Source organism: Pygoscelis adeliae, unplaced genomic scaffold, assembly GCF_000699105.1.
Source record: "Pygoscelis adeliae isolate BGI_AS28 unplaced genomic scaffold, ASM69910v1 Scaffold45, whole genome shotgun sequence".
NCBI classification, from domain to species: domain Eukaryota; kingdom Metazoa; phylum Chordata; class Aves; order Sphenisciformes; family Spheniscidae; genus Pygoscelis; species Pygoscelis adeliae.
This window is the reverse complement of record NW_008825114.1, coordinates 5,979,232-5,993,101: the sequence shown is the minus strand read 5'-3', so window position 1 is coordinate 5,993,101 and position 13,870 is coordinate 5,979,232. Positions and strand designations below refer to the sequence as shown.

General features: G+C 39.1%; 1 protein-coding gene across 1 annotated transcript in view; it reads left to right on the top strand.

The window, feature by feature from the left end:
- The window catches only part of HAUS6 (HAUS augmin-like complex, subunit 6), a 22,529-nt gene extending 12,764 nt beyond the window's left edge, over positions 1-9,765 (top strand). The window contains exons 10-17 of the mRNA XM_009328165.1: positions 584-713; positions 1,306-1,402; positions 3,231-3,321; positions 4,703-4,790; positions 5,457-5,642; positions 6,540-6,675; positions 7,043-8,053; positions 8,959-9,765. Coding sequence (XP_009326440.1) covers positions 584-713; positions 1,306-1,402; positions 3,231-3,321; positions 4,703-4,790; positions 5,457-5,642; positions 6,540-6,675; positions 7,043-8,053; positions 8,959-9,011 — 1,792 coding nt within the window. The 3' untranslated portion in view covers positions 9,012-9,765. The remainder of the gene's footprint in view (positions 1-583; positions 714-1,305; positions 1,403-3,230; positions 3,322-4,702; positions 4,791-5,456; positions 5,643-6,539; positions 6,676-7,042; positions 8,054-8,958) is intronic.
- Positions 9,766-13,870: the final 4,105 nt, after the last annotated feature.

The following is a 13,870-nucleotide window of genomic DNA, read 5'->3' as shown; positions in this document are numbered from 1 at the left end:
ATGAGGAGCGGCTGAGGGAGCTGGGGTTGTTTAGCCTGGAGAAAAGGAGGCTGAGGGGAGACCTCATTGCTCTCTACAACTACCTGAAAGGAGGCTGTAGCGAGGTGGGTGTCGGTCTCTTCTCCCAAGTAACTGGCGAAAGGACGAGAGGAAATGGCCTCAAGTTGCGCCAGGGGAGGTTTAGATTGGATGTGAGGAAAAATTTCTTTACTGAAAGAGTGGTTAAACATTGGAACGGGCTGCCCAGGGAAGTGGTTGAGTCACCATCCCTGGAAGTATTTAAAAGACGGGTAGATGAGGCGCCTAGGGACATGGTTTAGTGGGCATGGTGTTGTTGGGTTGACGGTTGGACTCGATGATCTTGGAGGTCTCTTCCAACCTTAATGATTCTATGATTCTACCTAGCAGCTGCTTTTTAGGTTGTGATTTTCGGTTAGTTCTTAGTACATGCACAAATGCATGAATAATCTTTGATACATATCAAAGATTTTGCAGGATAAGGGGAACACATAATACTCTATGCAGAATTGTTATCTCCACCAACAGATGTGTTTTGTTCATTTTTCATGCTCATATGTTACAGGCTAAAAACAGAGCAACAGCATTGTGTATTGACGAGCGGATCTATTTCTAGAAAACAGGAAGACTGGAAAGTGAAGTGGAAAAGCTTTCTTCACCTGTGTCCTTTTAATTTAACCTTAGATCAGGATCCAGTAAGTAGCGTTCAATTTATCTGATTCTGGGAAGGAGAAAGGGTGAAGGTGAGAGAGTATGCATCTAAGCTGGTGTGTTCTATTGCAACGCTTACGCTTCATATGTGAGGTTAGGGAATCGGATAGCACAATATGGCAGAAATTGCTTTATGAAGTAGTCTTTCTTAAAGAAGATACATTTGACGTAGTGACAGCTAGTGTCTTCATTTGAGATGGGGGGGTGGAACCATTTTGTCAAGACAGTAGATCAGCATAAGAGCGAGCTGATTGGTTTTGGTTTTGGCCATGTCCATCCTGCTGTGGAAGTTGAGCTTTTGTGTTCTATCAGTCTGAATGTCTGCTGAGTTCTGTTTTTCCCTTTTAAAGTGATCTGCTTGATGAATGAACAATAGTTTCCATTCTGACACTCACATTGATACAGGGATCTGAGGTTATACCCTTCCCTAGCTACCCAGCAGAGAGAGCAAAAGTTTCATGTTGAGTCTGACAGCTGGTTTGCAGAAAAGCTGTTGTAAACAATTGTCTGTTAATTGCTGTTAATATGCAGATTTTTTCAGCCTACTTGTGTAACTTTTTTTTTTTCTTTTGAAAGGAACTTGATTTAAGAGCTTCAGCACCCCATTCTCTTAATCTTGCAGAAGAAGAAGATGAGGATAGTGTCTTTTGTCGACATCTAGTATCAGTTTCAGGTAGGTGAACAGGAGAAGCTTCTTTCCCTTGTCCCACTCTGCCACGATTGTTGAAAGTTACTTGGAATTGAAAAGACTCCCTGCTTGCATTTGCAAGTATCTTTGATAGTCTCTGATAATCTGGTTCTGAATGACTCCTTGCCACAACTGCCTTACATTTTTCAACCTTGTCATGTCTCAAAGATTCTCTGAAGCTTTTGATACGGCAAAATAACAATGCTGAAGCTGTTTGGTATTTTCTTCTTGCACGAAGGATGTTGAGTCAGATTTCCATGTACAAAGGTTCATTCATGGGTTCTAGAGAATACATTTATTCTAACAGTAAAAGTTGCCTCAGGTTGTAGGAGTAATAGAGAAAGAAGATAAAACTTCCTTTTGGTCAGCTGGGAAAAGAAATTGAAGGTGTCCTCCCAGGTAAGCATCTTTCCCTGGTGCATTTTGAAATACTTATTCCACAGTTACTGTGCCATTTGGTCAGGACGTCACTTGATCTCTGTGTTGGTTGCTTTCAGTCATTAGGTTAACAGTGCTGATCAGAGCTCACTTTGATCAGACATGGATGTTACACATGCTAATCGGCTGATGAGCTGATTGTATTTTACTGGGTAGCGCTTATTGACCAAGTGTTGACTGTCCCTAGTATAGAGCTATAAATTAAGGCTACAAAGCAAGGGTGGAAAAGGAGGGGGAAGACAGCTTGAATCAGCTGTCATTTGCAGTCCCTTTTAGGAAAGATGACATAGCAGATGTGTGTTGATTTCAAGCTGCAAAGTAATAGGGGGAAGATCCTTTTGGTTGCAAAGGTGAAAGCACTGCTCCAGCAGTCTGAGGGTACGTAGGTATAAGTCTATAGAAATTGCAAAGGAAAGGCTACAGCATTGCAAATGGAAGGTCATTTGCCTTAAAAATTTCAAAGATTAAAGCACTGTACAATAATGCTGTGAGCTTCTGGTAATACCAGAAAGCTTGAGACAAACTAGCGTCTGTGGCATTCGCTCTGCTGTGAGGTTAAGATGCTTGATCTGAGAATCCAACCACTAAGAAGACTAACTTTCTGCCTTTTAACATGGTAAGCTTTAAAAAAAATGTTAACCTCACCCAACTTCTTGAAGTGAGCTTGGATTTTGGAGGTGGTGTTGAGGTGAACGTAAAAGGAAATGCCATTTATGTTTGCAGAAGCTGAAATTCAGGATTAATGGAGATCTACTGCGGTTAAACTCTGGCTGTTTATCCAAACAATGTGCCAGAATAGATATTTATTGTTCTAGAGGGTCCTGAGCTGAGGTATGTGTACCTCTGATAATGTACAAAACATTTCCTTACAGTGTGCCTTGCCTTGCTTGGACTGAGGCAGCGGTGATCAGAGGGATGAGTATGTCCACAGAGATATTTATTGATAAATGCAGGTGAAGATGGTGGGGAAAACATGGGTGGAATTTTGCTTTGTGGAATTGATGTGCCACACAATTGATGCGTATGTGGAGAGGAGGGGGTAATGATGACGTGGCTGGGATTGTAGTTTGGAGGAAGGTGGAATGTATGATTGATATGTGCAGGGTAGCAGATAGAATCGTGCCTCTCGAACATGCATTCAGGAACAACACAAATAGGTGCTGGCTGCTAGTGGCATCTGTGGCTGCAGGTGGTACTTGAGCAAAAGGATTAATTTCACTGTCCTGCTTATGTATTAATTTATTTTTCTTGAAGTGTTCATGAAGTCCATCCTGTCAATAGTCTACAGAAGTGGTCTGAGTCACTTGTGTCACCTAGGAAGCCTGAGCAAAAAAAAAATGGAAGCAATAATAAAACTCTTGACTTGCTTTTCTAGATGTTTGTGACTCTGTTCATGAAGTATGTTATGAGAAAGATGATGGGGCATTGGAAACTATGATGGATAAGTCAACGCCACCACCAAGATGGTATGACGTTAATGAGAAATTGATAAAAAAGCAGTGGAAAGAATAGAAATTTGCTTGTTGGAGTTGAATATACTGCATCTCTTGATCCTTAGTGGAATATTTCAGTAGCCCACTCCTTACATGTCACATCCACCTGATTTAGCAAGTCCTAAAGTAACTGCTGCTTTCTCCAGCTGTTGACAGATTGATCAACTGATTGTTGCTGAATAGGATGTGCAGCAGCCAAGTTGCAAGGTTTTTATCTTACTTTTTAACTACATTCTCTCAAGTTTTAAGAGGCGGGTGGAGAAAACAGAGAATTCTGTTTCTTAGGCTGGCTTGAGGTAGGCATATATGTTCAGTATAGCCTGAGAATAAAAGAACAGACATAACAACTAAAACCGAACTGAAACAAAAAACTCTTGACTCCCAAGCAGAATCACTGTGCTAAACCCTCTCAACAAGGCTTTTCTCATGAATTTTCTAAAATCACTTTGTTCTGTAACTTCTCTCACTACAGTTCCAGCAAAAGATAGAACACAAAACAATGTTATTCTAAAAAGTTTTGGCCTGTTTGTCATTTACTTAGGCCAGGAAGGTTTCATGACCTTTTGAATTACACTGTATTTCATAATATGACTCCTACAGATACTTGAAAGTTGCCTACTAGGAGAGAAAGGGCGTTAGCAAAGGAAGGCTGTCCTATACTTAGACATAAGTAGATGTAGTTGCATGTAAGTCTCAAAGGTCATCCAAGTAGTTAACAATTAAAGCCTGGGATTTCTCTCAGTGACTTCGTACAGCATGGATTTTTGTCTGATTCTGATTCTAAAGACAGATAACAGTAAATACTAACGTTTTAAGGTGTGTTCTTCCTAACAAGTGAGAACTGTACCTTATATTTTAAAGAGCTATGCAATTAGCACTATGCTCATCAGAAGTGATAAGACTCAAGTTTTTGGTAGTGAAGTGATTGTCAAATATCAGTAAGTTCATATAGGAACAGACCTGCGGATGCGAGAGGCGATTCAGAGGAAGAATATCTAGGGAAAAGAACGTTACCAAGACTGCAGAAGACTTTCTAGCTATCTTTGATGGCAGAATACAGAAGACTTGTTTACAAAATGTGTCACAAAGTCCCTTCTTCTTCTGTTTGGTAATCAAGGGGAAAGTTTCATAATATATTTTGGGAGGCTGATACTCAACTAGGGCTAAATCTGCTCTAGTTGTCACATGTTCTCCCTATAGTAAAAATGCCTTCTGATGACCGGGACGAATTGAGGGAAATCGTAACGGACAGATACGGGGCACACAATGTGTAATGGCCTTCTACTAAGACTTGCATGCCACTTGTTTAATTTGTCTCTAAACCCTCTTTTTCTCCCCGCCCTGTCCCCCATAGCCCCACACCTCCCAACCCCCCAAGGATCTCTTCAGTGCCTTTGGAGTTGTCAAAAGCATCTGAAAAAAAAGGCGTGGTAATTGAAAAGGTTATTTATTCTTCAGTAATTTCCTACCTGTCAAAGAAGTTAAACTTACGATATTTGCTTTTACATTGATTGAAGCCTAGACTTAGTATTTGGGGGGGGAGGGTTGTGGGGTTTTGTTTTTGTTTTTTAAAGTAGTATTTTTACACATCTGAATCGGTGATGTAAAACTGTAAATGCTAACTGCCAGGGACCTCATTAAGCTTTAGGAAAGGACAGTAGGAAGTAGGTGCAGTTGCACCTGACTTCCAGTACAATGTACAGTGTGTCACTGATTTCCTGCTTGCTGAAACAGTCTTTTTGGTGTGAGCAGTGGTCAGACTTTGATGTTTCTTTAAGTTGTGTGTGAACTTAAGGGTTATAATGTGGCCTAAAAGCAACTTGGATGTACAGTTGTCCGTTGCACAATTGTTAACTGTAGTGTGTTTAAGGTAGTTGCAGATGAGTCGTCTGTGTTCTATGCGACGCCCTATCCTTGCCACTACTTATGTCCTACTTTAAATACGATTGTAAAAATATTTTTGTGTTTAGTTAGAATTTAAGACTGAAATATTTTTATTGACTAAACACTAAGGCCATTGCTGTTCAGAATTTGTACAGCAGTTTCGTCATACTAATTTTCTGACACCTGAGTTTAAACCTTCTAATAATTCCTGTGTATTCCTCTAGAACTTGCATATTGAAACTTCCAAGGGAAAAAAAAAGCCTGTGCCTCCAAAGATCTTAAAAAATGGAAAGGGTGAGTCCACTATTTCAGAAACGTGGGAGAATGCAGGTGATCATGTTACCCAGATGGAATCTCCTGTCAAAAAAGAAGACTCTCTTAAGAAAGCCAGAGATGAACTGGCAGAAGAGGTTAGGAAAAATTATTTTTAAATTGTTTTTTTGTTTGTTTTTAAATGAATGGTCATTAAGTTCAGAGAACAAATTACTAATTATAACATAAAATGCCTCTTGTAATCTGCGTATGTCAAAAGTTACTTTTTTCTGCTAGATAGTAATCAGTGTCACTAAGTTTTAGGGGTCACTGCCCAATTAAGTACACCCTGAAAGCATGGAGCTTGTGCAGTTATCATACTTACAAGTCATGGTGAAGTGAATAGCACTTCCAGTAGAATCATGGTGTGGTTTTTTTTTTTTAATCACCTCTCATACTTTAATCTATGAACCACTGCATATATTAAGAATTCAGCAGCCCTTTCTGTTTCTGAAGTTATGCAGGTTAAATATTTAATAGGGACTTGGGAATATTAAGCAGGAATTTAGGTATTTCCTCTTTTAGGTATTTTATATAAGATTTAACTAAGGAATTCCTTCACAAGAATTACTATAAGATGTGCCACAGCTTGATTTGGAAAGTAAATTGCATCTTTCACTGAAATGGTGCAGTTATTTTTCATCTGCTATAATGTTTTCCTTATGTAAATGTGGCTCTAGTCTTCATGCTTACGCAGTTCTTGACTAGTGTCTTAAATATATTCTATCTGAGCACATTTTCTTATTTTAAAGATGGATTCATAAATGATGAGGGAACTTAGGATTAAATTCTGATTTCAGTCCCCTATCTTAATTTTGTGTTTGTAGGACACTCTGGTCATTGTGAGCCTAAGTAGTAAATGACAAAAGAAGAGTCAGGAGATTCCAAACTCTTCAGATCATTTGGAGAATGGGGTTTATTTTGAGCCATAACTGACAAATAAAGAGGTTATAATTCTGCTTTCTCAGGATTTGTCCTTCTCTAACATCCTGCAGGTTGCAAAAACAGTGATATCTGAGTCGCCTCAGAGTGGTGAAGGAAAAGGAATGACATTAGAAGATCTCATTAGCTCACTGGCTTTTAACCCATTTTTAACGAGGAAACAAATTCCCCGAACTCCAGAAAATCTGCGTAAGTCTAAAACTCTGTTTTTATAATACTCATTGATTAGAAATGCGATTAGTTCCTTGACATCGTACATGTCACAGAAGAAGAAAAAGATAATTATTTCAGTGAAGCTGCAAGTTATCCTAATGGCTCACTCTGTAACACAACATAGTAGGCCTAATAAGATGTGAATACTGTGAATTATTTAACATAGATTTTTTTTCCTGTGTAGAATCCCCTTTGTGTTCAGGAAGAAAACTAAGCATCAACAATATAAAGCAGCTATATGTCTTCTTTCTCAGATTGCTTATGTTACTGAAGGGACAGAAGAAAACCAGATGGATTGAGAGTATGAAAGTACTAAAATTTTACCTTGGTTTGTTCCATTTAGTTACTGAAATTAGAAGCTCATGGAGAAAAGCTATTCAGACTGAGGGCTCATCAGAGATAGAGCTGGCCCCAACTGAAGTAATGACAGAAGAAGCTCCAGTGGATGCTAGACCTATAATGCAGGAGGTGGCAGACTCTAGATTCATGTGCTCTATCCCGCCATCTCCTGTACCTGACTTTGATCCTCCCTTGTCAGAAAGGAAGTCCCAATTAAGTTCTACAGAATTTAGACCTCGAGAGCAGATGAGGATAAGTCATATCATTGAATCTCCAATTTTGGAAACATCTGGAATGCAAGAGAGTGAGAGAACTGAAGAACAGGAATTAAAATGTGGTGTTTTGAACAAAAGTTCTGTAGAAGATCCAGAACAGACTTTTCAATATGTAAAGAAGAGCATGAATACTCCAGATGTTTGTTCAGAAAACAATAGTAGAACAGATGTTCTACTTTCAGAGCACTTTCACGGTTCCTTAGTGGATGGGATGCTGCATTGGAATGTGTCTCCATTGTTAAGTTCTATCAGTCGTGAAGCTGCCCACTTGGGGATACTGGATGAGACACTTCCAGAAGAACTTGATAACATAGATCCCAACAAATCTGCAAGCTCAGAGTCTGATTTTGATGTAATAGACAGTGCATATGTAACAGGGGGTTCAAAAAATAAAGGGGATATTAAAAAATCAAAGCTGGATCCACAGTCCCTGTTTAACACATCTAAAGTGCTGAAAAAGACTGCATCTGGAAGTGAAGAGGAGCTGCATCAAACACATAATGGAGGTGAATCTATAGGTTGTAGATCAGACCTAAGTCTTGGACCGGAAAAAAGAGAAAGAGATGAATTGTGCGGTCCTCTAGAACTCTTCTGCTTGGATGAAGAATTTACCAAGACGCCATCACCAACCTCTCTTAGAAAGTATTCCCTGTCATCTTTGCTGGTATCCTGTCAATATCTGGAGGAAATGGCATCAATGGTACACGAAATCCCATTAGACTTAATACATAAATTGAAGGGTAAGTGTCCATGTACTTAGCAACAAGATTTTGTCTGTTCTGCCACTGGATATACTACCATAAATAACCCACTCTGAATAGCTGAACCCTGCTGTGGAAGTGTAGGGAGGCAGATTATTTGTATGGTTATTCCTTATGGAAGATGAGACTTAAAGGAAACATGCTTCCTTCAGTTGTATCAACACCTTGCAAGTAGGAGGAAAGGTGCTCATCTGACTTTCTGAGGTAATCTGCAGCTATTTAAAAAAAAACAAAACAAAACCCAAAAAGCCTTAAGGTGCTTTAGCAATGAATTAATCTGAAGTTAAATTTTGAGAATTCACAAAGTTAGTTTGAAATAGTGTGTTTACTCTGAAGAAATTTGGCTATTTAGAAATGTGTTGTAGGTAATTGGAACTTTTGTGAGGTCAGTCAGGTGTTCATAGTCTGTAATACTTCTTAATATACTTTTTATTATTAAATACCCTGCATTCCAGCCTGCCTGCCCCCTCACCCAATTTCCAACAGAAGTGTCAACTTTGTTTGACTAGTAGTGCAGTGTTTAGTTACATGTGAGGTCAATTTTTGAAATGCATTAATAAAAATGATCCAGTAATGGTTATACAGAAGACTTTCACCAAAACAGGTGGTATTTAATGGAGTACTAGGAATTCAACGCAACAAGGAGCAGTGAGATTTGTATTTTGTGCAAAGGTTTGCTGCAATTTAGCTTTCACTTAAATTTGTGGCTGTGCAGATAGCAGATGATTTAACTGTTCCAAGCAAGTTGGAACAGTTATCAAAATTAGAAGTACCATTTCATATATGATTTTTTTTTTTAATATACACCAAACACTTTTGGAGCAGTATTTCTGTCAATTAATTTAATATTATAGAGTGCTAACTAATACACTTTTTTCTTCCAGATAAAGAGCAGTTGAATGAGAAGCCGGACACAAAGGAATCATCATCAGTGTAGAATTTGTAAAGCAGAAGCATAACCATAGTAGCACACTTAGGGCTCACTTGAGCATGTAGCATTTTCTCCAAGCACTGCCTAGATGCAGATGTTGGCAGTCCTTTCTGTTTTTTACGGAGGCTGTATTCCAGTCTTGTTGCCTGCTCTTGTTCTTCCAATTTCATGTCATCCATAGTAGCATTCTATGTACAGCCCACCATTTATGTACAGAAGTATGTTCCTTTTTAAGGACATTTTTAAAATAGCAGATGTTGATAGGATAGCATAATCCTAGAAAATGGAAAAACAGTCTCAAATGAGAAATAGTGAAATTTGGTGTCTCCATCTTGTCCCTAATCCCCCCACCCCCCAAAAAACCAAACAAATGCAAAACCAAAACCCACCGAAATGTAGAGGACCAAGTAAAATTCATTGGATTCTTCTCTTGTATTGATACTTCTGGTCGATATTGGGATCAGTTCTACCTGTTGATAGAAGCTGCTCTCTTTTTATAAACTTTACTGAAGTGCCTATTTATTTAGGCTTATTACTGAATAAATGTTTTACACTAAAGCTCTAAAAATTTATGACTTCTGGTAGTGTTAATGCCACTTTATTCTCAAATAGTTGATACACATATATGACACTGTGGTGTAAGTAACTGATAATACTGCTTGTTGTGGGGTGGGAATGTAAAAGTTGAGGTTCCAGCAGATAAACTTCTTACAGTAAAAGTACTGACCCCTAACCTGATAAGTTTACAGAGTTTTGAAGGCTTGCTAAGCAAAGTTGTTCTTCTGGTATATCTTTCTCCTCCTTTCTTCAAAAACAGTTGCAAATAGGTTTTAAGAAGAATCCCCACGTGTATTTGACATCTTCCTTATAAAGCAGAATTTGACAAGCTTTATGAAAAAAGACTTATGTGGCTGGTTGTGGAAGCTATAATGTGGCTGCGGACATGTTAACAGTTAAGAGGCAAGTGCTTCTTAATAGCCCATTTACATGTTGATGTAATCACGGTCAAACAGCTAGAGAATTGGAAGGTCTGACCTTAGCTATGGGCTGTCTGGAACACACCAAGCTGTGCTCCTTGCAGACCTGGGCTCTAGAGCTTGGTACTGGTGATTTCACAAAGGTTCCCTAGGTGACTGTCAAGGCTTTCATGGCTGAGTCAGAAGAGGCTTGAAAGCAGGACCACAGAGCTCTGGGATGCCACCAGAGGAACCTGGATATGCTGCCCCAGGGAAGGAGCTGGTCAGCTGCGATGTGTAGTGCAATCTGTGCCAGTTTCATGTGCTCTGTCCCTGCTTCTGGAGGTTCCCAGGTCATCTTCTGACATAATTGTCTCCAGGGACTGCTGCTGAAGAGTGGTTTTTTTTGTTTGTTTGTTTTGTTCTGCTATAGAGCAACTGCTGGGAAAGACCTGAACCATAACTGTTTTTCTTCGCAAACATGTCTCCTATATCGCCTGTGCCTTTGCATGTAGTTCCATCCCTGAAGAAGTGCATTTGTCAGCTGTGCTCCTGTGGGTATGTAAAAGAGGCTGGGGGAAGGAGCTTGCAGTAGCAGTTACTTGGCTAGCAGGCTCCACTGCTCTTTAGGGCTGCACTGTTACTCACTGCTATAAGTTGCATATGAAAAATTGTACATAAAGGTATCTTAGAGCATTTTTAAAGCTTTAAAGCAGGAAGTATTTTTCCCCCATTCTGCCTATTCGACCATGTGGTTCTTGCTTTTGTCATAGCAGTAAACAAATGGCGGGGAGGCTTCCCATTTTTCTTATGTAGGTGCATTGCATCTCTAAGAGGAAAGCTTTCCACTTTTTGGCCACATCTTGCTTTCGAGTGGGCGTTACTGGTTTTGAGTCTGTTTTAATGTGCTACAAAGTGATGCTTCCTCTGTAAACATGCTAATTCTGGAAAAGATACAGGGGTAGAGCTTTACAAATGGCAGAGACAACTGAAAATACCAGGATTCAGTAGCAGTTTTCTTAGTGTCAGTCTTGTGAATGTATGCAAACTTTTCTTGAAAGCAATTATTAGCTTTAGGCCATTTGGCCTAACGTCCATTCTCCTGTATTTGCAGGTTAAGAATAAAATTATTATTATGGGGGGGGGATCTTTCTGACTCATTCAGATTACATGCCTTAGTTTGTTTTAAAGTTACTAAATAATTATGAAGAGAGTTTAAAAGTACAACATTCCCCTCCAGAGTTTATATCAGGCTGGTATGCATTGTTACTCATCGTGAGTAACAAGCACATGTACTCCAAAAAGAAAACTGATAGAAATGTTGATACCAAGCAGATTATAAACTGTATTTTTGAGTACTTTTATCAAACTCTTATTTGTAAGGTACAAGTGCATCTCCTCCCTCCATTCCTCATTCTGTATGTATTATTCTTTTTTTAATAAGTATTTATATTTGACTTTGGGAAATGCGTTCCAGAGAGAAGTAACAGTAATTTGATTATTGTGTTAGAAGACTGCTATCAAGGACCTAAACATGTAGCACTGAGATCTGGCTTGAGAAGGATCCTCTGGTTCTAGCCAAGTAATGTGCTGAAGTATAGGTCTGTGAGGCTTGCAGTAATCTTTCAGATGCTAGATGAGCTAGTAGGGTAGCTCAATCTAAGGATGTGAATAATACCTTGATCACGGCCTGTCTTAAGAAAAACTAAACTGGATTTTGGGTTGCTGCTACATTGACAGTTCTGGATTAAGAAGTGACAGCTAAGAATTTTGAGTTTCCTGGGAAGACCTGGCCTCAGATTCCAAGTGATATATATAAAAACGGAAATGATATACCTGTGCACCTTGGGGATCTTTACTGCTTGCAGATAAGTGCAACGCTATGGTTTTTGTGTTACAAGTAGTAGCTCACCTGTCTACTGGCTTGTGGCAGATACTTAGGAAATTTTGGTTAGGCTTATATTAGAAGGCCATCATAATTACATTGAACTTCAGGATAAAATCCTTCTCTTGTAGAGCAGTGACTTACTGATTAGTGAGGGGGAGTTGGGAGAACAGCAGGGTATTTGCAGCTACAAATTCAACTTTGTATATATTTTTGTGACTTCTTTAAAACTGGGTATTTGTTGAAGAGGAATACAGTATTCATAATGTACAGTGTTAAATGTCTTAAGATACCTATCCTGAAATACCGTTCAGAAGTACTTGCCCATTGAGAAATTAATTTTCTCATTAACTTCCTAATCAGAAGATTCCTCCACTTAACTCCTAAGAATAAGGAATTTGGGCTCCTGAACTTAGGTGTGCTGGATTATCATTAGCTGAAGTACACAGTGCAAATACCTCACTTCCTCTCCAGAGGAGAATATGCCATCATTTAGTGCAGCACTGCAGACCAGTCAGTATTTCACACTTTAGATTTGCCCATCCTTACCAGGTGAGTTCCAAAAGGACAGGTTTAAGAACTTCTATACTCCTTGGTCTCTTTTTTACTTCGGAAGATTATGCTAACGTTCTCTTCTTACCAAAGCATATATGCATTGCTCATAAAGGTACGATGAAGTGTTTGGAATATCTTTCCTCCAAGTATAATAACAAGTGGTACAGTGTTTGGTAGTAGCATATCAAATAATATGTAGCTATAACAAAACATAGATTGCTTTAACTTTTGCAGGATAACAGATAACTGTTTGCAATCTGTCCTGTATATGTTCTCTCTGTACTGAACATGAGTCTACTTTTATTGAAAAGTAAAGCTAAAAGAAGATGTAAATGACTGTCACTAGTTTACTGAGCATTGAAAAATGCAAATACAGTTCTGTCAGTGGATTTCTGCAAGTAATGGGAGAAACGGTCCCAATTACAAGGCTTAATGAACAGCAAGAACCCTCCGTTGTGTAAATGCTGCTTTTAGAATTGTTCATTGCGGCCAGTGGTAGCACTAGCTAAGAGATAAAATTTCTACTTTGTGCTAGGAATGGCTGTGAATAGAATACTGTTAATTCTGCATAAAGGCAGAAAGATACGGTTTTAATGAGCCATTTGTGCATTCTGTACTGTCTATGATGGTGTGGATTGAGAAAATACTTTTTTTGATCAGCTGGGAGAGACAGAAGAAGTAGAGGCAATGAAATACGTATTTTCTTAAAATTAAGATGACCTGTTCCATCACAGCTTTGAAATGTTAGGAAAAGACTCTTTTGACCTAGCTGTTCTAGCTAATATAGTACATACAGCAGTGACCAGGCCACTGGGGTATGGGTCTCATGTGAAAGCTACAAATTTTCCAATGATTCCAGGATGTTCAGTACTTCTCAGTATGGATGTTTACCACACAACTGCCAAATGATAAGTGACATTTATGGATGTGTCCGTATATATGCATGTATGGAGAGAGAGAGAGAGAGAAATACATGCATCGTTCCTTATGGGGCAAATTCACACCAAGTTTCTTTTATTCATGGATGATGTGTGTGTGAGGTGATGGATGGAGGCATGAGGGTAAGAATTCCAGTGTATTAGGGCAGCAATGCAAACTGGCTTTTTGTAGCAGCAGTTGTACAGTGAGAAGGTGTTTGAGATAACTGGTGAGTTCGTAGCTATGTTCTTATTTCCCTTCCCATAATTTGTGTGGATCTACTGACTAAAATCTCTTAATTTAAGAGTATGTGAGGGCAAGAGCAACTGCAGGCAAGGATTACTTCTTTTCTTGCTCCCGCATCTTGTGCAAAACCCATTTATGCACAAGGAAGTAGCATTGAGCCTTTAGTAATTCCATAAGCACACAGCTGAGGTTCTTATAGAATCATAGAATCATAGAATCATTAAAGAGAGCTCCAAGCTCCTCGAGTCCAACCATCCACCCAACAACACCATGCCCACTAAACCATGTCCCTAAGCGCCTCATCT